The sequence below is a fragment of the Salarias fasciatus genome, chromosome 18 (genome assembly GCF_902148845.1).
Source record: "Salarias fasciatus chromosome 18, fSalaFa1.1, whole genome shotgun sequence".
Classification (NCBI taxonomy): Eukaryota; Metazoa; Chordata; class Actinopteri; order Blenniiformes; family Blenniidae; genus Salarias; species Salarias fasciatus.
In genome coordinates, this window is record NC_043762.1 from 20,210,656 (window position 1) to 20,235,577 (window position 24,922).

General features: G+C 43.0%; 2 protein-coding genes across 5 annotated transcripts; one reads left to right on the plus strand and one right to left on the minus strand.

Moving 5' to 3' along the window:
- The first annotated feature begins 5,192 nt into the window (after positions 1–5,192).
- On the plus strand, positions 5,193–8,374 carry LOC115405979 (ubiquitin-like). Its single transcript, XM_030115808.1, has 5 exons — positions 5,193–5,403; positions 5,673–5,784; positions 7,401–7,487; positions 7,566–7,668; positions 8,139–8,374. Exons 2-5 carry the CDS (start codon positions 5,682–5,684, stop codon positions 8,230–8,232), a joined length of 387 nt encoding a protein of 128 aa, XP_029971668.1. The 5' UTR covers positions 5,193–5,403; positions 5,673–5,681; the 3' UTR covers positions 8,233–8,374.
- Positions 8,375–8,669: 295 nt separating this feature from the next.
- LOC115405974 (homer protein homolog 3) lies at positions 8,670–24,396 on the minus strand. Of its 4 annotated transcripts, none has more exons than XM_030115802.1 (11): positions 23,985–24,396; positions 23,643–23,691; positions 18,552–18,708; positions 16,888–17,019; positions 16,704–16,808; positions 16,177–16,185; positions 15,373–15,485; positions 12,909–13,065; positions 10,190–10,297; positions 9,995–10,075; positions 8,670–9,893 (listed from the first exon to the last, which is right to left on the minus strand). In XM_030115802.1, the coding sequence occupies exons 2-11, from the start codon at positions 23,663–23,665 to the stop codon at positions 9,708–9,710; spliced, it is 1,071 nt and encodes a 356-aa protein (XP_029971662.1). In that variant the 5' UTR covers positions 23,666–23,691; positions 23,985–24,396; the 3' UTR covers positions 8,670–9,707. The 4 variants fall into 4 exon arrangements, with proteins under 4 accessions (XP_029971662.1, XP_029971659.1, XP_029971663.1 ...); XM_030115799.1 differs by having other exon boundaries at positions 15,373–15,506; XM_030115803.1 differs by lacking the exon at positions 16,177–16,185 and having other exon boundaries at positions 23,985–24,395.
- Between the last annotated feature and the right edge of the window lie 526 nt (positions 24,397–24,922).

Consider the following 24,922-nt stretch of genomic DNA (forward strand, 5'->3'; position numbering starts at 1 on the left):
CGTCTTTGTTCTGTCTTTAAGGAATTCAAGATATTTTTAAGCAGCAGGTGCTTCAGGACTGCAACTTTTCATCCGAGTGACTTTTCATATGATATAACAAATGACCTTGCTGAATAAAACTCAGATCATCAGATTTGATGCTCGATAGAATTTTTTCCCACAGGTGTTAGAGATACGGCCTCTCACCCGTGTGAGTCCTCATGTGGACAGAGTGTAGCTGTGACGGAAACCCTTCCCACAGGTTTGGCATGAATACAGCTTCTCACCCGTGTGGATTCTCATATTAATTTTCAGTGATGATGAGTCAGTGAATCTTTTCCCACAGGTGTTACAGAGATACGGCCACTCCCCCATGTGATTCCTCGTGTAGTTTTTCAAGTTTCCTGCACACATATATCTTTTCCCACATAATTCGCACGAGCAGGTCTCCTCGCCCGTGTAAGTTGTCATGTGGCACAACAAGGAACTATTTTGTCAAAAACTTTGACCACAGGTCACACAGGTGTATGGCTTGAAATCTGTGTGAATTCTCATGTGACTCTTTAAGTGTGACTTCTGAATGAATCCCTTCCAGCAGATCTTACAGGCGTACGGCTTCTCACCTGTGTGAGTTCTCATGTGGACCCACAAAGTATCGCTATGTCTGAGACTTTTACCACACATTTTGCAATCGTATGGCTTCTCAACCGTGTGGATCCTGTAATGCCTCTTCATCTGGTACGTGTCCTTAAAGGCTTTTCCATAAACGTCACATTTCACACACTTTTCACCTGTGTCGGGATCACATGACCTCTCTGACGTGGGTGAGACTGGCTTTAGCTCCTGATGTCTCACTGATTCTGAGTTTGTACACCGGCTTCCTCAGTGCGTGGCTCTGCCTCGCCGTCACTTTCCCCATAAGTCAGAGTTACCATCAAGGTATCAGGTTCCTGCTTCAGCGCAACCTGATCTCCCTCCTGACTGGCGCAGAGTTCCTCCCGCTCCTCTTTAATGAGTGGAGGTCCAGGTTTCTCTTCAATCTGTGGAGGTTCTGGTTTTTGTTCAGGACCAGAGATCCTCTCCTGGTTGCAGACGGCCTCTTCTGCTGATACATGCTGCAGTGGCAGGTCTGCAGAGATAGAGGGTTAACTTTATCATCCCAGAGGGTCAATCTGTTACACAGCAGGTGGTGGAACATGTAAAACAAAGACACAATTTATACAATGTTGTTTATAAGTAATCATAGTCCACATTCTCTTCACTTGTACACAATACTTGTTTCCCTTCACAGGGCATGTTTCTTTGTTCTTAAATGGAAACATCCAAAGACTCCCAAAATAATCGAGGAGATGATGATGTCTTACAGATGAACCTCAGTGGAATCAGGTGTATAACATTGAAACTACATACAGGTGTGCATCAAATTTAAAAAGCTCCAGGACTTTCATGTGATGTGTGTCAAAAACACACTAAACCAACATATCATAGCTGTTAAGGCAAGTTGATTGATTGATCCATCCATCCATCCATGTTTATCACGTATTGGTGCTGTTCAAGCTGCTGATTTGTGGGGGTGTAGCTGATATATGTCAATGAGAAAAGAGGCAGGAAACCTCCCAGACATCATCCGAAGACTGAAAAAAAAAAAACTCTCGAAAACCTCAGATGATAAGTGATGCATCCATCTGCAGACCTGCAATGATATTCAGGCTTAGTCATGTGTGTGGAAAAGATACTTTTACTACTATGCACATTTAAATATGAACATTAACAGTTTTTTTGTGCGATATCTCCTGTTCTCTTTAATTGACAACATACGAGCTCAGGCTGAGTGTAAGAAATCCACTTCAAAATGAAAATAGTTTCTCCAGAAAGATAAGTAGAAGACATGAATTAACACACCTACTTCAAATAAATTAGCATAAATCTCTGGTGAGGATCACAGATGAGAATCGAATCTGACAGTGTCTGTGCTTCAGGTTTCCAGATTTTTTTCAGCTGTCTTCGCTGACCATCAGTCTCCTTCTCGTATCGGATGATAGTTTGTTCAAAGACTGAAAATATTTCCACAGCAGCAGCGGTCAGCCGCTCGCCGGTGAAGTCTCTTAATCGAGCCGAGGACAGTGTAGCAACGGTGGCACGGCCGGAGCTCACATGCCCACCAAGCTAACCAAGCTAACGCAGCGAGCGTCATTGCTTACTTCCGCCCGGAGTCACGCACGAGCCCCGCCCCCGCCCCCGCCTCCTCCTCCTCCTCCTCTTTCTTTTTCTTCACTTTAAGGGCGGGTAGCGCCAGCTTTTGAGGTGCATTTGTATTACCGCCACCTTCTGGGCTGGAGTTGTGATCTTCAGTCCCTCCGATCTAAGGTCCCTCCTCCAGCCTTTTCATTTTAAAATTTATTTTAGCTTCAATTATTATCCTCTCATTAATGTGGAGCATGAGACATTTTAGCATGGAAATTGTTTATTGACAAAGTCATCAGACTGAAGATTTGTTCACATGAAAATGTGCATCTACATATTTGGTGGCAGCCATAGTGGCTATTGTTCTCATCTCACTGTTAGAATATTGAGGGTTTAAATTCAAACGCTCAATTCCATTAAATTAAACAATACAACAATACCACCATCTGAGTATTCCCTATTTTTCTTTGAGCCAATTTCAAACCCTAATCCTGCAATTGATAGCAATTAAAAAAAAAATTCAGACAACTGCTCATTAATTAATCGCAATTAATGCCATTACAACAATACTGGGTAATGAGGGATTTCCTGGGTTGGTCCTGGCTGCTGCTTGAAGAGAGATACCTTTACTCTGCTCCATGTTCAAACCAGAGTGTGCTGTTACTTTGTTGTTTCGTGTTGGCTTAGGCCGGCCTGTAGGACAACAAAATATATAAAAAAAAAACTTTAGATATCTATCAAGTTCTTATATATCACACAGTTACAAATATTTGGAATAATTCTATTTGTCAATATTTAAATGTAAAATGCATGCATAAGTACTGGTAGAGGAAAAACAATGCTGATTTACCTGCTCTTCTGATATGTGGATTTTTTTGGAGGTCTCTTAGCAAAACTTGTCCAAGTTGCTGGGATCAACCTCGTTTTCTGCAGTGCAAAGAGCAGTCAGTGGCTGAGGCAAACTGAGTGCTGATGTCTAAGGGACATGGTCGTCTGCATATTCAGCAACATTTGCCAGAATTGCGCACTTCACATTGGACTGGTGCAGTAATATATAGAAAGAAGCAGCTTCTGCAGGGGTTGGTGGGGGAATATTCCTGTTCTTGACTTTCTTCCGGGGCTGTGACTCACGTCCTCGCTTTCTTTTTGTTCCCGAGGTGGTAAAATTTATTTGCCGCCCTTCTTTATAATCCACATTCTTCAGGGAAGGTGCCAACCAACTGCATGGCAGTGAAGTGCAAAAAACGTTCCTCTTCATCTTCACCACAGCTTCCAGGGCAAAAAGTGTAGCCCCAACATGTGAGCAGGTTTCACCTAAACCTGCCATGCAGGTGCAATGTGCAACCTGAACAGATGGTACCTGAACAGTACCATCCATCCACTACTACCCATGGTTGCAAGGGTGGCTCTGACAACTTCTGGGAATGCATCACCTGTGTGTGACAAAAAATAAAAAATAAATAATGAAAAATTGACAGACACGTGCTCACAACTATATACAAAATAATCATTCTCAACAAGTCTGGAACATCTTAATTATCTACAGCAGGGGTCAGCAAATTGAGTTGGCATAGGGCCACTTGAATGGCCGGCTGGAGGGGAGGAGGGGGTACATGCGTGTGCGGCGTGTGCACACTAAATCAAAGAAAATGTTTTTATTCGAATCTAAACAACTATCCAATCTGGAACGTTAAAACAATCATGTCAGAAATTTGCTGGTTTAAAACAGTGGCTTGTATTTGTCACAGACACTGCATCTAATAACTTCAGTGTCTGCTGCTTCACTCTGTAGAGTAAAAAAAAAATCAGCAGAATTATGGTATAGTACCGGGTTACTGTGGCTGCTGTCTTCACTCACCAACTTGTTAAATAAACCGTCTTTTAAGACAAGAATGTGTGTGAAATGTGGGAAGTGCATTTTAACAAATTACTATAGTTCTGTCCATAGGACCATTTCAATGTTGTTGTTGACCGCTTTTCCTCAGAAACGAACATATAGAAGCCCCAACATGATGAACAAGTCCATGTGGGCCTAGAGTTTAACACTGACATGCGAATTAGCAGATCTATGCACCATAGACTTCACTAGAACATTGTCCGTGTTGTCGATTCGATACTGTCGCAGTGCCCCGACAAAGCCGGAAACAAAATACTTGTAGGAACCCAGGCTCTTGTACGCCTTCATCGCTGCTTTAGTGTACGCCGAAGAACTGTCGATTAGATGACAGTAAATTTCCGCGTACTCCAGATCGGGGAGTTCTTCAGTCTCAGCCGTGCTTGGCTGGAACAGGCCGGCTGGAATCAAGTATGGGTCATCCTGCAAGCCTGAAATCCGTAGCTTCTCCCGGTATCGGTCTTTGAGTGTTACGTCAAGACTTTCCACTTGATCTGACAACACAACAATATCCTGCAATCCTTATCAGTCGACATTTTTAAGGTTAAAGAACACCGAACGCGTACTACCAAATATGAATGAAACCGTGTATCACTGGTTGTTTTCACTCCAATATGGCGGCGGTCCTCTGGTTGCCTACTTCCGGATAACGTGACTTGAATTTGAAACCGGATGTAAATGTGATTGGTCCATCCTGTATTGCGTGAACACTGTAATAGGGCGATTTAGACAAAACTCTAACTTGAAAAATAAAATCAACAGATGATTTATGTGAAAATCAGAGTCTGGTGAAGCCAACACGGTTGTAGAAACTAGTGATAGAGACCAGAACATGTTCTGAAACCGGGCGCTTTATATGTCTATTTGCACTCTGAAAAGCGGCATTTCGAATGAGTTCCAATGAGACCCTGGCTCATTGCCCCCTGCTGGAATATTCCAGGAATCATAGCGTTTAGTACGTCCGCGTTATCTTCATGTTTCAAGAGCGGAGGCTGGCGCTTGGTTCAAGCACATGGGGCATCATAACAACTGGCCACAGAGACTAGAAAGCAACATGATGGACTTGTTGGGCGTTTCCCCGGAATTTATTATGCTCCTCATTGATGTTTATAGCTGAAGGTTGATCCCATCCCCTCTGTTGACATTATTTCTTTCTTTCTTTTTTCTTCTTTTATGGCCCATTCTAATTCAGATGATTCTAAACGGAACCGACTTTGCATATTTACGCTGAAACCGCCTCCGGTGTGTTCCCATGTTAATCACTGGACTGGATGAACTCGTTTTCTCTCTCTTTATACACTCAGGTCTCGCCCATCTGATTCCTTTTCGAGGAAGCACTGCTTCACGTAAGTACCTGTTGATCATACAACTTCTCAAACCCTCCAAATCACAGCCTTAAAAAAAAGAAGAAAAAAAAAACCTCAAGCATGAACTGTACCAATATTTAAAAGTCTCTTGGAACTGCTGTAACACTGTGAATCACTGTATAAATGTAATATGTATTATAACAGGAATAGTATTATGAAAACTATATTCTTAACAACTGACAGGAAAATGTTTCTTACAGCACCTTTTGATCAGTTTTCTCTTTATGGTGATCGTTTGTCTTCTCCAGAGAGTGAAGATGCAGATTTTTGTGAAAACCCTGACAGGAAAAACTATCACTCTTGAGGTGGAGCCCAGCGACACCATCGAGAATGTTAAAGCCAAAATCCAGGACAAGGAAGGTAAAACTATTTCACTCAAACCTGTCATGTTACTTCTAATCATCTTTTCCATTTGTCTTTTTCCTCTGATTTTGGGCGTTTCGATATCTGTTGGTGTTATTCTTGTAAATGCAAATAATGTATTAAACGTTTTTTTGTTTTGTCTTTTTTAATTTTCATATAAAGCACACAGAACGTGCTGTAACAGGTAGTGGAGCCACCCCTTTGTCACAACTAGTTTCACCACCTGAATTACTCCATACTGTCATTATGAAACACTCACTTTTAAACTTTTGTGATCTATCAAAAACCTTTTAAAAAATTCCATTCACTTTCTCAGAAATCTGTTGCTGAGACCTCACAAAACCATTAGTCTAAGACTTAATGCTTTTCTCTACATTTCTGAAGGGTAAAAAAACCTTCAAAATCTATCCATTATTAAATTGTACTGACATGTATTATTTGTAATAAATAAATAAAACGAAATAAATAGAAATAAAAAATTCCTATACTTTTAAGTTTCTAGACATTTGATTAAAAAATGAAAATGTAAATATATCTAAAAAAAACCAGAATGATGGAAAACTTAATTTACCCCATAATTTATTTCAAACACAGAAAGATTACCTTTAAATTTACTATATAAAAATGGAAAATGTAAAGCTTGGTGTTATCAAATCATGAAAATCAAATGTGAAATTACTTGAATGTAACATCAGATGTTGTTTCTCCATCCGTTTTAACCAATGATATTGATACTTGAAAAAAAGAAGCTTTTTACTATATATGTATGTATGTATGTATGTATATATATATATATATATATATATATATATATATATATATATATATATATATATATATATATATATATATCTGTGTGTGTGTGTGTGTGTGTGTGTGTGTGTACGATATTCAAATTTTAAGATTAGCTTTATTCACAGTGCATTTTTCCACTTCCACATTATTTTTGGTGTAAGTATTAGTTGTAACAGGGATGACTGGTTATTTCTATCATAACCATTGGTAAAACTTTTCATTCATGAATCAAAATATCTCAAGCCAAAACTTAATTTGTTTGTGCTTCACAAGGAATTTTTTTTTTTACATTTAAAAGCCCTTGAAGTTACGGAAGAAAAGCTATATTAGAATTAGTCCACAGCATCGAAAGCTGTGATTTACAAAGCAAGCCTTAGTTCCTTTTCAAAAACAATCTTTTTATACACTTCTTGAAATTGCACCTTTATTATTGTTATTCTGTTTTCCACCGCCTTGTTTGTAAATGTGCATTTGTTAAATTACAAAAAAAAAAGTTATGCTCCTTCTGTCCATGGTCTCTTCTTCTTCTTCCTCCTCCTCTTCTTCAGTTTACTGACGGGTGGCACGGGTTTTTGAGGTGCACTACCACCACCTTCTGCGCTGGAGTGTGATCCCACAGAGCCTCACTTTCTCTTCCAGCTTGTAACGCTCTCTTTATTTATGATTAATGCAAATCATTTATTGATAAGGTAATCATGCTGATAGGAGCGAAATACACCACTGTGTTTTCCCAGATTCTAATAAACCCCATAAGCAATACATTACCTGAAATAAATTCATATAAATCTCTATTTGTGTGTGTTTTTTTCATTTCCCAGGTATCCCTCCTGATCAGCAGCGTCTCATCTTTGCTGGGAAGCAACTGGAGGATGGACGGACGCTGTCAGACTATAACATCCAGAAAGGTGTGCTGAATCTCGTCAGGGTCAGTGTGCCTCTCGGACCTTTATTCGATGGTTATTCGATGTTTTTCTTCTCCTCAGAGTCGACTCTCCACCTCGTGCTCCGTCTGAGAGGGGGAATCATCGAACCGTCAATGAGAATGCTGGCTCAGAAGTACAACTGCGACAAGATGGTCTGCCGCAAGTATGTACACAAACCACTGACACCAAGAAAAACCGAGGCTGGTGACACCAGCTAGCAGGAAATGGGACCAAAGTAGCTTCATAATGTGATAACTTTGAATAACTTTTGGTTTCATATTTAATTAATGTGGTTAGTTTTAAATATGCCTGAGCAGACTCCAAGCTTCAGGCCCAATTTTGTCAAGTTTCCACAGGAAAAACAAGATTAATTGTATCACTTATTCCACTCTTTCTGCATATTTTTGACTGAAAAGCCATAAAACTCACAGTATCATTTTCACTGATAATGGAAAATGTTACAGGACGGTGAACAGAAAACAAGGTGTGGACAGACTAAACCACAAATCGATCAAATGAGTGGATCTGAAAGTGGATCTTAGCTCGGTTTCAGTTTTCTGCTGTTGTGCTGAGCAGGTGACGCGGTTTATGCACGTTTTGAAGCTTCAGACTGAAAGTGTGTTCGGCCCTCAGGTGCTACGCTCGCCTGCATTCACGCGCCACCAACTGCCGCAAGAAGAAGTGTGGGCACTGCAGCAACATCAGGCCCAAGAAGAAGCTGAAGTGAACGGCTGAATTCACTCATTGCCAGTGTTCTGGCCAAAGCTGAATTGATATTGCTCTTATTTGCGAGTAATATATTGCCTTGTATCACAGTAGTAAGTAATATATTACTTTCAAATATTATCAATAAATAATTTTGACAATAAGATCGTGGACAGAGATTTTTTATTGTTTCAAACTTGTAATTGTTTTTAAGAAATAAACATAGTGGAAGATATGTTCTTCCAGTCTTAAATAAAAGTCCCAGATCAGCGGTAGTTTTGGACTCTTTCTGATATTTATTTATATCCATATTCATTTTAGAAACTAAGAACTCTTACAGATGCTTAATATCAATTTAACTTCAGCTGAATTTTTAACAATGCTTAAACAATTGATGGGTTAATGCAGGAGTGAATTCATGAACAGCTCGGTTATAAGAAGCATTCAAACACAACAGACTGCTGAGTTTTGCCTTTATTTCCAAACCATCGCGGAATCAGCTCAGAGTTCCAGTGTAAAACAGTAGTAAGGCTTGAAAAAGTACAGCATTATAGACCAGGCTGAAGGAGACGGTGACAGAACTGCTGCTCTCAAGGCCGACGGCACATCGTCCACAGCTAAAGGAAATGTGCTGAGAGGCGACAGAAGGCAGAAACAGGATCCTAAACTTACACCAGTCAGAGCCATGTGGAGCCGTCATGGAGATACTTTAGTCAGTTTTTGATAAAGGCTCATGATCTAAGCTCAAGTCAACTTAAATCTGCTATATTATGTGATCAATTTAACTTTAAAGAATTTTACTTCCTAACTTAGCATTACTGAATTGTATCACGAGAAGAAAAAAAAACTTATTTATCCTTATTTTAACTGCTTATTAGATCTACTGACATGAACTTAAAGCTACAGCAGTTCACTGAATCGTTAAAGCTTTCTTACGTTCCTACATGAGGATGAAACAACAAGCACATGACCTTATTGCCCTCTCCGCTCCTGACATTTGATCTTTGGCGTCGATATCAAGATTCAAGCTAGACCTTCTCGACTCGCACACTGACGCTGCTCGCTCCTGTGTCAGTTACGTTAAGCACGGATGAAGACGACGCCACGAGTTTCCCATCCTCATAAGTCCACCTTCATAGGATTCAAAGAGAGTTCGCTGAGCTGAAGATGAAACTACAAGGCCTCGTGTTTATTCACACTGACGTACTGCATTGTCACTGTGTGTACAAAAGGTCAAACCGTTATGGAAAAACCGCAAGCACCAGATACTAACATGGAACATTTAGCATTGATCGAGCACTTACCTTAAAGGTGGGTTATTGCATTGAATGTTACCTTAGATCTACCGAGTCCTATGCTAGAGCCGCACGTCCAATAGAAAACCAGCAGCCGAGGTGTGTTTGTGCTTGAGGAGGTCGGGGATGGCCTCCGTGTTTTATTTCTTCTTCTTCTTCTTCTTCTTCTTCTCATCTTCTTGGTTTCCTCGTCTGTCTCTCCCTATTTGTCGATGAGCTTCACCATGCTCTGGCGGAGATCATTAAGGTCAAAGATCTTGATGTCCAGAATTTCTATGGCCCTTTGGATCTCGGAGTCCATGCGGTCCCGGTCCTCCAGGGAGTTACTCAGGTTCTGCTCGGTGTTCTGGATGCGGCGCTCCAACTCTGAATTCCGCATCTCCAGCTCCTGGAGAGCAGAGGCGGCAAATAACAAAGTGTTTCTACTTCTGAAGAAGATCAGCAAAAGAACGGTAACAGTCATGTTGTCAAGAAAGTGGCCCTTCCTACCCGTAATCTGCGGATGGCCTCGTCTCTGTCGTGCTCCATCTCGTGGTAATCTGCTTTCTTGCTTTGCAAAATGTGAATTTCCTGGAAACACATGAAATCCATCAGCTGATTTGAATAACTTTGTGCCGACGTGTGGCGAGGTGTTCTTTGTTCCAAATCTGACATCGGCAGCGTTGAATAAAAGTATCGACCGACCTCGTCTTTGGCCTTGAGCAGAGCTTCCAGCTCCTCCAGGGACTGAGTCAGCTCATCCTTCAGCAGGTCGCTGGGTCCTTGACCCACGTGAGCCTCCAGATCAGCCACCTCACAAAACACACAGGAAGACACACACACAAACACACACACACACACACACACAGACAAACAGAAAGAAGAGTTACTTTTGGCACAGCGGTATCTCACGCGGTCTGCTCCTCTTTCTGTTCCAGTATAAACAGGCACCGGAGCCGCCGCCAAAAATAACTCGCCACACACAAACAGAAAGGTGCAGAGCTTCAGTTCAAACTCACCGAAAGTAAATGTTTATTGTTGCACAAACTCGACTGGCAGCACAGCCAGTGACTGTAAATTTAGTTTGATTTGCTCACACAGAATTCCCAGTGAACCCCAAAGTTTCTCTATAAAATAAGATAAGACGAGATTTATTGTCTGAGCACTTTAGTCTCATCACTGAAGTCACAGCTTAAAAAAAGTTTGATTAAATGATCCACATGTGGAGACACAAACAAAATGACTCCAACTGGGTAGCATTTAGAAAATAAATAAAAACCGTGTCAAAAAACAGTGTCAGGAAGTCTACAGCATCCCAGGACCAGAATATCCTGCACTTCCCTGGCAGGTGGAGGCGCTGTTGTGCTTTTTTAAGAGTCTGCAAGTTGTGTGAAAAGAATAGGAAATAGGCAGGTGTGTCAAAATCTGCCCTCAGGTGTTTAAACGACTGAACCGGCTCTGCCAGCTCGCCTCAGAGAAAACTGTGAAAGCCTTTTCCTTCACTGCTTTGACAAGGAAGAACACGTAAACCGTCAGCCGGCAGATTCAAACCAGGAGCCTTGAATGAGTGAGGCGACGGGTCCGACCACTGCACCTCTGTGTCTCCTGCAGTGGACAGCCAACACTGTGGGACCTCAGCCTAACCCCGGAACATGAATACAGCCAGCAAATCACTTTCACTGCTTTTAACAAAGACACAAACGTCAGCAGAGAACCTTTTAAATGGCTCTTTAAATCTGACATTTTGACAGAAGCAGAAGCGATAACCGCTTTTCTCTGTGACGGCTTCATCCGTTGAGGTTTTTCAGTGGTTGAAGGTGGCAGCTGGTCTGACTCCAACAAAATCTAACTTCAAATAGACTTCTCCTCCATTTTCTTCCAAGAAATCTTTTGGGAAAAACGTCCTGCTGGGAAAAGGATTCTGACCTCCGGATGTCTCCGACTAAAACCCCCCAGAGAAGCTTCCATGCCGCACACTTTACGGGGTTCAGTTTCTGTCTCTCTTTTTGTTTTACCTGATACATTTTCTATTAGGCCGAGACGAAGGACACGTCAACGCCGTCCTGACTGCACTGTCATTCTGTCCCCACGAATGTGAGAGAAATCACATCTTTTGGAGGGCACCTCCAAAAGATGCCCCCTGCTGGATTATTTTAAGCCACGTATGTTTGAGACGAGGAGGAGTGATGAAAAGAAGAGGAGAGAGAGAGAAAAAAAAGGAAAAGAGTGGATGCCAGCTCCCTCTGGTGATTTTTCATTTTTCTTAACTGGGGCATTTGAAAGTAGGATATTGCTGTCCTACAAACCTCCCTCTCTCTCGCTCGCTCTCCCTCTCTCTCCCTCACATCCCTCCTGAGGCATGAACCATTTCCAGCCAGCTGGTCCCCTCAGCCACGCAGGTCCGAAGGAGACCAGCTCCGCACTTCATTTGTTAACAGGGACCAAAATATTGAGCAGCGTTTCTTATTGAAACGGCAGCAGAGCGCCGGGGGGGGGGGGGGGGGGGGGGGGGGGGTGTTTCAGGCGTGGCGATCGATACCGCGCGGCTGGAGGGGGATCAGGGTATTAAAAAGTGTTGAATCAGAGCGGCTTGTAGCTGTCAGCCTGAGCGCAGGTCTCTCCCAGAGGAACCCGAGGTGAAAATACCTTTTATTGATGGGTGGGAACAGGAGGGGGCAGAGGCCGCTGCTTCCACTGGAGCCTGAGAGGTAATTCAAACGTGAGAGCCTCCAGGGGCTTCAGGTGTTTGGACCAAACTCCCTTCGTGGTGACTGTAACGTCAGAGCGCCTTGGCTAAAGCTCTCCGGGAAAAATGGCCAAAGTCACAAGTCACAAGGCCTAGAAGAGGTGCTGCTCTCTTCTTTTTTTCTGAACATACAACTTAAAAAAAACCCCCCGAGACATCAGAAGTGGAGAGCAGCGGGCCCGGCAGCGAATTTCACTCCATCAACATCCCGAGCGTCTGATTCTTCAGGAAAGCCACTCATCCACAGTAGCGTGCGACCTTAGCAGTCAGCCGTGACCCTCAGGTCACTGCAGAGCGACATCCGGACGCCACAGGGCAGCGTCTGACTCTTAACAAACAAAGATCCTTTGGCCCAGTTTCATACTTTTTCTTAAATTGTTCAAATTTAAACAAACGTCTTTGTATTATTTCATTCTCTTTTTTCTCCTTCTGCACTGTCGCCTGCTCAGGAGGGGTTGTCCGCTTATCTCTTTCTATTTCACTGGAATGTGAAACGCTGCAAGATGCCTATGGTGAACGCTGAGCTATATTGATAAAATGGATTTGGGAAAGAAAATGAAAATGTTGCATTACAAATAGTTTCTGTTCGTCTCTATTACAGCAGCTCTGTCAAACGCCCACACCCCTCAGTACTCCTGAACTCAGAGCGCCGCTGAGCCTCGGAGTTCAGACACTCACTTGCTCTCTGAGTCGTTCGGTCTCCCCCTGATACGCTGCCAGCTGCTTCTTCCACTGCTCCACGTTTGCGTTGGCCTCGTGCAGCGCCGCCACCAGCTTGGTGTTGCTGTCCTGCAGAGTGAAGAGCTCGGCCTCCAGGTTCAGCTCGCAAATGGACCTGAAATACAGAAAGTCGCACATTTACACCGGGGCTCCCATCCTCCCGTGGGCCGGAGTCGACCTGCAGCGGGCCATAGTTTTGGCCCCCGTCCCATACGTTTGACACCTCTGTATAAACAAATCAACCAGGAGATCATCTTGTTTCAGTCAGTGGAGTAAAGAGAAGAGCAGCAGAGAATCATTCGCCGCCAATAAAAAGAAATAACATAGAAAAGTGGCAACAGAATTCTTCTTGAAAGAGCAGCTGGAATGCAGAAACTGCTGTTGAGGAACAGAAATGCTTCCTCTTTTTTTTTTTTTTTTTTTTTTTTACTAAACTGCACCGTCAGTTTGGATTCTGCTGTAGTTGTTCCTGGTTGAGACAGTTTAGTGTTCTCATAAGAACCACATGTTCCTGCTGTGCTTCGCGCTGCTCTCACTGCTCAGAGGTTATTTTTGGACTCGGAGTTCGCTGTGGGAGTCGTGTGTCTGCATTAATGTCACTCTTCAGACTGATTCGAAAAGATCGATGAAGGCTAAAAAAGATGAAAGGTTAAAAACAATAACGGCATGAAAGTCAACCAATAAAATGTTAAAGTGACACGTAGAATTAAAATAATCAACATGTCTAAATTCACTCAATCCACTTAAAATAAATAAAAAAAAAAAATCACTCAAAACAGCTCAAAATGTTAGAAGAGCTGTAATTTATCCATAAACTCAACTTTATGAACTGTATTACACTCATTTTAAAGGTTAAATGTATTTCTGGGTCATATTTAGTACATTTCTTTTTGCTTTTTTCCCCCCTCTCGTCAGTGTGTGTTCCCTGCAGGGAGCGCTGAGTGGCGGCTGTCAGCTCTGGATCGGACCGGAGCCGATGGCGCCGGCGTTAAAAGGAGGTCGATCCGACGCTGTGGGGACTCTGCTTCCTCCCTCCCTCCCTCACTGTGAATCGTCTTTCTAAGTTTTGTAAATAGTGAACTTGTCCTTGTCGGAGGTGGGAACCTATTTTGAGTTGAACGCCTGGATTGGCGCGATGCTGAGGTTTTTCCTCGTTCCGGGATCATTTCTGAGATTTTCCTGTTCGCACCTGATTTTGCCGTGTGGCGTCCTTCAGCTGGGAGTCCAGCGTGAAAACTGAGTGGTGCATGAAAGCACTGATATATGAGGATTAATACTGTAAGCCGGCGGTGGAGCAGCAGCCATTTGTACTTCTGCCAAGACTTTGGAACAAGATGAAACACCGACGGCCTGGTTAACACGTTCACCGTCATCCAGCTACAAAACAGTTGAGGGGGTTTTATGTACGACTGCAGGCTGCAGGTACATCCAGACTGAAGGTCAACACCATTTTTAAGTTTCTATAATGAAAAATCACACTGAAAGTAATGTTTTTTCAAACTATTCCAACAGAAACATCTGTCCTCATCTGGTGTTTCATGGAGACTGAGACTCTCACAATCATTTTCAGAAAGACTGTTGATTTCTAAGAGGCTGAATTATTGCGATGCAAGCCTCTTCCTGATTTGTGGGAGCACTTTGTAACACTTGCAGGGTGAACAGGGGAGATAATTGAGTTTCAGCCAGTTTTTGTGTGGAAAAATCGCTCAGCTTCTCGCTGCATCTTTGATCCTTTGCCTTCACTCTGTCTCCTCACATCACTACGGCTCGAAGTTGAACCCAGGCCGCGGTTTACCATGGCAACCATTCAGGAGCAGCTTTCTGCTGTCATAATTGGACTGCAGGACATAAAAGCATTGTGGGTGTCTCAGATCCCTGAATGGAGGGATGCTTATCAGATATTAAAACAGAACAAAAAAAATACAAAGTAATGTATGACTCAGCTCCTTATCAACAAATGTTTCTCACAAAAACCAAAACTGAGGGACAACATTGTCATTAACTCAATAAAACCTGGAAAATACCTGGAAAATTAAAAGCGACGCATCATCTGTTAAAGAGCAGCCGCACGCAGTGATTTTACGATACGGCTGACGTTTTCTCATGTGGATAGTTATTATTACATGTAAGTGGTGTCAGAATGTCAGGGGTTTGAGGCCAGACTGAACTTTCTGTGTGGAGTTTGCATGTTCTCTCTGTGCTTGACTGTTCAATATATTGGATTTAAGGTCAGTGGTTTTAAAATGAAGGTGAAGTTTTTGTGCTGTTCTGAGCACGTACGCAGTAGTGTCTGAATCTGTTTGCATTTACACCAAACTGTGTGTTCAAACAACAAGCGAAGCTCTAGTTGCTGAATTGCAGAAGTGTGGATGAGTAAAAGAAAAGGAGGACATGTCACTGCGCGTGTGTTTGGCTCAGTTACCCCTCAGAGAGCATCTTCTTAATGCGCTCCTTCTCAGAGGACAGGGTGATGTCCGCGCTCTGGCTGCGGAACAGCTTGTCCTCCGGCCCGTTCACACACATCACCGGTGGAGACTGCAGTTCGTCCGAGAGGTCCTAAGGAACACATCAGTAAATGCACTTCGCCGGCCAAACTGAAAATCTGTCCAATATGGCAATGCCGTTAAGATCGGGAGCAAATAAAGACTGAATACAGGCTAAGTGAGGCATTAGAGCTAATCTTGGATAAAAATAACTTATTAACATGTGGGTCATGTGAGGCCAAATGGGCAGATAAAAAAAATAATAAAAGCCTGGAAATATTAATATCCAGACTCGTATAGAAATTAGCCTGGAAATTGGTTTCTCCACACATTCTCATAATCACGTATCTGTCTCACTTTGCTCCTCGGCCCGTCTTCATCCTGTCCTTATCATGTTTTATTCATGGCTCGTAGTTACTCACCTTCGCTCTGACCTCTAAAAGCAAGCGGAGCCATTTCAGCCTCATTTCAACATGAGGATTTCTACAGTTCAGTCATCATTTCTTTGCCTAATCCAAAAGCATCTTAGTGGGTGGAAGAAACACTTTCTCTCATCTAGCACAGTGTTTATGTTATTAAATGGAAGCATTAAAGCAGATATTATCTGACGCAATGTTAATCACAACCTATCGAGCCTCAGTTAGCTTCTAACTGACAGCAGGAGGAAGAGCGGAGGCCTCCAGACACGGCCGTCTGATAATCAGGGATGACTGAAATTCAGCAAAACCAAATGAAAGACTCACCTGAGAGAACTGGAGGAAATCCACGAGGCGCAAAGAAAGACAGAGAAACACGTGAGCACAGAGCACAGGGTTCAGACTCCGTCCCGCTCACCGGGCGATCAATCATACAAGCACTTCTCTTTATTAAATCTCAAATCGATAAAGACACAGTGTGAGGAACACGGCTGTGAATATGTTCTGAGTTACAAAAGAGAAAAGCCATTTTCCTCATGACCAAGCAGCTGTAGGTGACGCGCAATTATTCTCCACTGATCAGAAAGAACCGAGCTCTTTCACCGGCACAGCGTTTCCGAGCAGGGGCTTCTGGGTAGAAGGCGTTGAATTCGGTGTACTGCTGAGCGGCGCGGGATAATTTTACCGTCGTCCTAGTTTTCCTCACTTTTGCTTCCCTCCGAGACAAGTGACCCAGCCCACATTTCTTCCGCCTTTCTTTCTCTCCCTCCATCGCTGCTCTGACTCCATCACAGCGGCTCAGACGTGCCGTTTCTGCCGGCTCCCTCATGTTTCCGTCAAAAAGCAAAACTCACCTGAGGAGCCGCGATGGTGAGCGCAGTGTTGGCCAGCTCCTTGTCCTGCGACTTCTCTCGCGCCAGACGAGCCGCATCTTTCACCTCCTTGAACTTTTCTGAAAACTTGGGAGAACCGGACGAGTCATGACCTGCTTCAGGTTTTCCTCGACTCAGCCTTTGTTTGTTTGTTTTTGTTTCTCACCTGATGCAGTTGCTGCTCTGTGGCGAATCCCAGGCCGTACACGGTGTTGGCCCTGCTGTCGGCCCACTGGCCAAACTTCTGGGACGTCTTGGTGAAGGTCATGCTGGGGGTGACCGTGCAGTTGATGATCGCCTGTGGAAGCAGAGACAGAAAACGTCTGCATGAACATTAAAAAAGACAGATCAAACAAACCAAACTGCAAAATCTAAGATGGAAAAATAAACTTTATAAGTCCCACTCAGATGATTAACTACAGCAGGCTGCTGATTAAGAACCTCAACCTCCATGAAGGGCAAGAACTAAATAAATAAAACACACAGACCAGAACCTTAACGTGAATCATCCAGATGCTTTCATTTCAAAGGTGACACTCGCTCTAAATCTTTCACACTGAATTTAAATGTTTACACATTTTAATGTGTCCTTGTTGCATTTTGAATAATACATTCTACCCAAAACAGTTCTAAAACTCAACATTTTATTCCTCACAAGTACTCATTTCACCCCGCATTTAAAACTTAATTTATCATAATGTGGTAAAGGGGTGCATGCTGGGAAATACGTTTCCCAATCAAGGCCTGAAATGTTTCTTTTCACAAGATGTTTTCTTCTTGGTGATAAATTAAGACAACTGAGTTGAATCCGGGTAAAAAAAGATGTTAATTTGCATAAAGGACAACAAATCATCACCACAGTTTGGCTCATTTTGTTCCATAATGCTTCAGTTTGTGTTTTTTAACTCTCTGCCAGTCATGAGTTTCACCACTTGACAGACGCAAAGAAAAGCATTTAAAAATCCAAAGAGACGAACAGCATTTAAACTGCCATCAGCAGGATCTCTCTATTGGGAATTTGGCGTTTAGCTTGTAATTTTTTTTTTCCTGTTGAAATGTACGTGTTGTTTAGCGAACATATGTTTTGGTTTTGTCCAGAAAAATGGGATTATAACAAATTTCTATTGTCTGAAGTGAATTCAGAGCAGACGCACCGTCACAGCATGTCCACCAGGTTCATCACCTCACTGAGAGGGAAGCGGCCAAAACTGCCGTTTCCCTTCATTTCACATAAGACAAAATATCAGCGCAGACTTATTTATAAACCTTTTTACGTCATCTGCGGTGTTACAGTAATGGAGCGATTTAAAATCCCAGAATTGCAGGGCAGCATCAGCTTAGGAAGAAGCGTTTTTTTTCCTGCTTCCACCGTCCGACCAACGATTACATGAACCCTGCGTTTCCGCGGTGACATGCTTGACGTAACGCGCTGGACCGAGGCAGCGGCAGCGAAGATTATCGTAGAGCCAGACACCAGTCCTGGCAGCGTCGGGCTGCTGAGCGACCAACTGCCACCCCGCAAGGCCTTCTGGGAGCTGGGAATGTGGGTCACACAAGAGGTGCTAAGAAGAGATCAGATAGACCCCTCCACCCTACCCCTGCCCTGCCCCCACCCTTCAGCGTGTGATGTGGTCTCTTCCTGATGATCTAAATCCACCGCCATGCAAAGAAAAGGCTCTGGATGCTGATTTATTCACTCATGCTATAGATATTTCTAACCTGTTTCTGAACAAGGACAATGATTGGTTCAGATTAAAGAAGCTTCATGATGAAAATGTGAACCGATCATCTCATCTGGACTGGAGTTAAAACTGGAGTTTAACCACGCACCTTGGTCCCTCCCACGCTGATGATGCGGTAGACGTTGCGGTTGGCATCGTAGAAGAAGGACACGGTGACGGCGTGCTTGCTGGCCGGTATCCAGTTCCTCTTGGTGGTGGGGTCGATCTGGAAAACATGAGCCCGGGTGCTGAAGATCGGCTGCTCCCTGGAGGAGGAAGCAAAGGGAAGCGACCTGAGACTGTTTTCTCAGTTTGTTAGATTTTTAGAGTTATTTGAAAATTATGCCTTTCTAGTGGATTCTCAACTTAAATGCACCTTGATGACGTCTTTTATACCGCGAGGAGCCAAAACTACCCTGAAAGAAACTCACAGAGAGAACATGCAAACTCTGCATAGAGAGGTCTGAACTCTAACTGGAATCTTCTCAAACTGAGGTAGAAGGAATTAACAGCAAAAGATTAATTATCGAGAAGCTGTACTTGAATCAACTGTGTCCTGAGCTTCAAGAGGAAACCCTTCATTATTCTAATCTTGTAAGTCCAGGAAGAAAAGTGGAATCGCCATTCGGCTTCCTCTCAGACTTTCCGGGCATCATTCATTCACACAGAGTTCAGGTTCAGCGGCTAAATGACTGGAGGGCTGTGAACCTTCTCCTGAGTCGTTCAGCCTCGGCGCTCTGCTCAGAGACGGATCCTGGATACCAGGGAAACACACCCAAACACACAACTAACTCACTGGACTGCCATGGAGCGAGATGAGCTACAACGCTCACGGTCATCTACTGCTTCAGATCCTCTCTCAGTCTTCAGTTGGCCTTGAACAGAAAGAACGTTTTCTTATTTATACTCCTGATGCTTCACAGTACAAAGCGTGGGGCCTTTCTGTGCAGAGTTACCATGTTCTCGCTGAGCATACACGGGTTTCCTCCCACAGTGCAAACATACGGTTAAGTGGGTGACAGTCTGTTTTATGCATTCGTCCTGTATTGATCTCGCTAAACACCTCCATCCCTAGAGGAGAGCTGCCATAAAGGTGCCAGGTTAAAGTGTGAAACGGTAAAGAACCAGGACAGAATGCTGTGGCTATTCCCATCTGAACTGTATTATTTTGGTCTGTAACAGTGCATTTATATCTGACCCCATTAGTGACACACAAACTCCAGCATGCTGTCTGTGCACATTCTGGATGTTGTGTGGACGGCTCCAGTGGTGTGGGAGATGATCACCCCCGCTGTAATCCCCTCAGTCTGAGTGGATCTGCTGCTTAGCAGAGCTTTTTATTGAAAATGTGTGAATCCAGTCCTCGGGATGGATCGCAAGGAGAACCTGTTGCCTCAAAGCCCCACGGTCTGGGAGTGAAAACATGTATAATGCCTTGAACAGTGCAATGATGAATGTGGTTATATGGTGTTTTTAATTCGGAATTGGTTTATTCTGACTCAAGCAATTCAATTATATTCATGATTTTCGTGTATACCTGGGAAAAACAAAGGATTAAATCCTCTCTCACGTCAGGGTCTGCAAAGCGTTCTGATTGGACGGGGCGGTCGTGACGTACTGACGTCTCCCGGAAGTAAACAGCGTTTTTCTCGTCTTTCTTCCTCAGTTAACTTTTACGTTACAGCTTCGAAAATATCCGCGTTGTTAAGCGCCCGTCAATCCGCTCGTTTCATTATATCCAATTACTTTAAAACTGCCGTTAAATTGATTGTCTCTGTACGATTCGAAATGTGGACTGCGGGCCGCCATCTTGGAAAATTGCGTCATCACGACGGAGCATGCGCAGAACAACCAGAATGAAGTCGCGCCTAATGAGCATAGAATTCCGCTTCTAAAGGAGAATTAACCCGCCGGTCTGTTCGGATTTAAACTTAATTCTGAATAAAGTTTTCAGGCGTTTACATGGTCATTTTAGAGCGGAACTGGGCTTTATTCGGATTTATAGAGGAATAAAAAGCCCCTTGTAGGCAGTGAGAAGTTAAGCACAAAATGGTTTAATTAAAATTGGCTTTATCTTGAGGTTGCATAATTGTCAGTTTAAAAAAATTATAGCCATATTCATCATCCACACTGCGCGCTGCCACAACAACAAAAAAATTTAAGTTTACATTAAAAATATATTTTGGACCCATTCAACAAGAACTTGATTGGTAGACATCTCAAAAAACAAAAAGAAAAAAAAAGTCAAACAACACAAGAAGAGCAATTTTTCAAATCCTACAGCTTCAAACTCAAAAGTCCCAAAACATCAGAGGACAATTAAAATGTCTTTTACCTCCTATATTCAGGTCTTTTCAAGGACAAGCTGGCGTCAGACAGTTTTTAGCATTCGGAATAATTAAATAGCTGCTGGTTAATTTTTTATTGACAACTAATGGGAGATTTTCAGCTCTTGTGGTGTTGACTCATCCTTGCAATGACCTCCGCAAACTCAGCTCGGTAGAATCTGGCACCTGAGCATCGTGAAGCGCTTTGCAAACACCATCAACTGGGAATCAAACAGACAAACACAGGCTGACTGGCCAACTGTGTGTGTGTCCTGGCTTCACCCATTTTTGTGAGGTTTGAAATATAAGATCCCAGAGTGACTGTGGGGTCAAGACGGGGTCCTACTTCTTTTTGACCACGTGTTTCCCGACAGTCGTTAGCCATCCCTCATAATCTAAAAGAACAGTGTGCCAGTCGGCTCGTGTTTTCTGGTGAATTCCTTGAACTTGTTGACTTGACCCTCATCCTCAGCAGATGGACGCCGTCGCTCCACTTAGCACTAGGCTCTAATGGCACAATAGCAATAAAGCCTGGTGGTGATTAGACGGCGGTCTGAGATGAACCCCACTAATTCCTGCCACGGCGTGCAACACCCACAATCTGCCACGCTCCCATGTGACCCGGGGGGGGGGGGGGGCGTGGAAAACCAGGCCTACACAAGCTCCTCACTCAAATGAGTGCTGCAACAGCTCTTGCATAGAATCAGGTTTCAAACAGTTTAAATGACTCACATGGAAAACCTTTTAGAGTTTAGTATCTTTACTTTTTAGCTGAGTGTGAGATGATCCAGAGAACAGCTGCAGAAAGCATCACGCCGGATAAATTTAAACCATCACCGAGGCTTTTAGAAGATAAGACTCACTTTCCCCTCTCCAAACTCTTTTTAGTGGATTATTTTCACAACTCGACTATTGCAACAAGCACACACTTTCACTTGAGTCCAAACACACACAGTTAAGGATTTACCAAAACGATCTTCATGTGGCGAGTGTTAGTGTCACAAAAACCCGAAGAGAAGTTGATTTCCTTCTTCGTACATGCCTCGCTCTGAACAACAGTAAAGATTTCTAAATTTTGATGTGAATTTTTTGGAAACTGTGTTTCTTGATACTTATAAATTAACAAATACATCTGGAAAATTTAATGGAAAATCCACCTGTTACATTCTGCTATCATTACCATTTTGGTCTCACGATTTCAAACTGTAGATTGTGAAGGCGACTACTTTTAAAAGACTTATCACTGGGTAAAGAATGGAAAAGACATGCAAGCTTGGTAAATTTGATGATCTAAGTTGTTGACATTGAGTCCAAAAGAGGAAAAAAATACCTCCAAAATTAATGCACTTTTTAAAATTAACAAAATTTTCTGTCAGAGACCATGTGTGAACTCTTTTGACGGCCAGCTGAAACATACCTGTATTACATGGTTGACAGTGTTCGCAGGAGTGTTGGTATATTTTCAGTTTACAACTCCTGTAATAATTCTGATCAATAGTCTGAATTTGATTAATTATAATTACCTGGCTATAATAGACTTATTGTTGGTCAATTTTTTTTGGCAGATTAAGTAACAAACGTGATTAGGATTGATTCAAAAAGAATATATTGTGGTTTTCTTAATGTACAAAAAGTGCAAACAGCAACAGTCAGGTCTTTTCATTACGCAGGTAAAATAAAAAAAGGTCAAGCTACAAGCTGAGCTGTGATGGACTCTCACCCTCTCAGCTCTCCAGGCCTGGAAAACTGCCTGGAAAGATGGATGGATGGATGGATGGATGAATGAATGAATGAATGAATGAATGAATGAATGAATGACTTTGTCTTTAAAACAGAGTCCTACGTCTTTATAATGAAGATGAGCAGATGAAGCGATCTCCTCAGTGACACACTGACCTCCTGCTGCTGGATTTCTTTTCTGTTTTGTTCATTGTCTGATTTTGCTCATATTTCATTCATACCTGTATTTCTATACAAAACCTCATTATTGCTGAAGGTGTGTTTGCCATCTTAAGTTGCATTTCTTTTTTCAGACGGTGGGACGAGCACTGACCTGGAGTCAGATCGACCACCCTGCCTGCTAACCTCCACCACAGCTGCCAATCAGTTTGCTCAAAGAGTCCTAAAACTTGTCTCGTTTGGGCTCACTTCACCAAAAAAAAAAAAATAAATAAATTGTAATTCTCACTAGAACTGTTCATGTACAGGCAGCACAATCCTCTGATAGTGTGAATGATTTATTCAAATGTCTATTTGTGTTCAAGGAGCCTCTGATATGTCAGAACTGGAAGGTTGAGGGTTTGAATCCAGGTCTGGCCTTTCAGCATGGAGTTTGCATGTTGTGCACATCTGGGTTTTTCTCTCCAGGTTCTCTGATTTCCTCCCACAAAAGCACATATAGAAGATTAACTAACAGTAAACAACTTGTAGTGCGATTGCGTGTGTGTGTGTGTGCGTGTGTGTGTGTGTGTGTGTGTGTATGTGTGTGTGTGTGTGTGTGTGTGTGTGTGTGTGTGTGTGTGTGTGTGTGTGTGTGTGTGTGTGCTGGACTGGTGACCTGCAGAGTGTCCCTACCTTCACCTTCAGCTGATTGGCTCCAGCTATACAGGATTGATGCATACATCAAGATTCTGTTTTGCAAAATGAAGTGTAGTTTTCATCATCATTTCAGACTACGGGGCATTAGAAAAATAAATAAAGAATCTGTAATTTTAATGAGCCCGTGCCCACACATGGCCCTCCTTTAGCCTCTTCCCCCTCTCCTTCACAGGGCTGTGTCTATTTCCAGCCCATTTGCTCTTAATGACTCACCTGGTTAAGCAACACTTTAATTAATTCATTAATCAAATGTAGGACAAGCTGTAAAATCCTACCTTTCTCTGTGGTGAGGAAACATCTTACAAGGTGACTGAGACTTCTCTTCTGCAAGAATCAGGATTAACAAACAGGAAATGTTAAGAAAACTGACACTTTCTTAAGTATTTTAGCTCTACTTAATGTCTCTGACAGATTCTTTTGTATAATGAATAAATTGAAGTATGAAGATTTCTGCCTTTCAAATCAAAGCGAAGAACTCCTGAAGGACAGACTGCTGTTTAAATAAATCTGGTGAAACCGAGTGAAAACAGAAAAATGTAGAAATACACTCAACAGGTTTATCATGAAAGGAAATGTAGTATTTAATATTTGTCCTCCAGAAACAAAGCAGCACTCACCCCATTTCGGTGTGAAACCTCGTTGAGTCTGTCAGTATTTTTATTCCCTCTTCATGCTCCTGGAGGTCTTCTGCTCTCAGCGGGGGGTCCGGGCTCCGTCCTGCCCGGAGCGGAGCCGCGGAGTCCGGCCACGCGCTCAGCGCTGCCCGCCGGAGGAGGAGATAGAGGCACAGCCGCGGACCCGGACCTCCGAGGAGCCCGCGTCCATGTACGTCCGAGCGGAGAGGAGGAGGAGGAGGAGGAGGAGGAAGGAGAAGTCTTTGTCTCCCGGGGCTCAGCTGCTCACCCAGCCGGCGGCTCGGTCCCTCCTGCTTGGCTCCGCTCCGGCTGACAGCGGCGGGGAGAGCGAGTCAGGCAGCCCGCATGAGAGAGTCCGGACTGCGGGGGGAACTCGGAGGTCTGCTCGCTGCTGCCGGTTTTAAGACTTGATGAATTACCGCCCCTGAAGGAGAAGTCATGACCTAAAAAGACTTAAAGGGGCACCGTGGAGAATGTAGGTCCTGCCTCTGTTGTCCAGCAGGGGGCAGCGTTCAGTCACTTTACAGTTTTACTCAGACCAACTTCTATTTTACTTTTTAATAACTCTACTGTGTTCTGAATTCTGCTTAGTTTTGAAGTATTAAAAATGTTACTAACTCTGTTGGACCAAAAACCAAAAGTATTATACCTAATAGAGGAAAAGAGAAGCAACAAAACATTATTATTACATTTTTTTTGTGACTAAATGATGATGTGAAACAAGGAAACTGTAGTGGAAAAGATTCCTCAAAACTATTCTAAACAGCAACAAAGACCACTGATGGAAACATTCAAATAATACAAAATGAATAAAACTGAACCTGAAATGATATGTACGACTCTCCTCTTGAACATAAACAACATAAAATCTAATCCTTGAATGAAAAATGGGGAAAATAAATTAATCATTAAAAAAAATT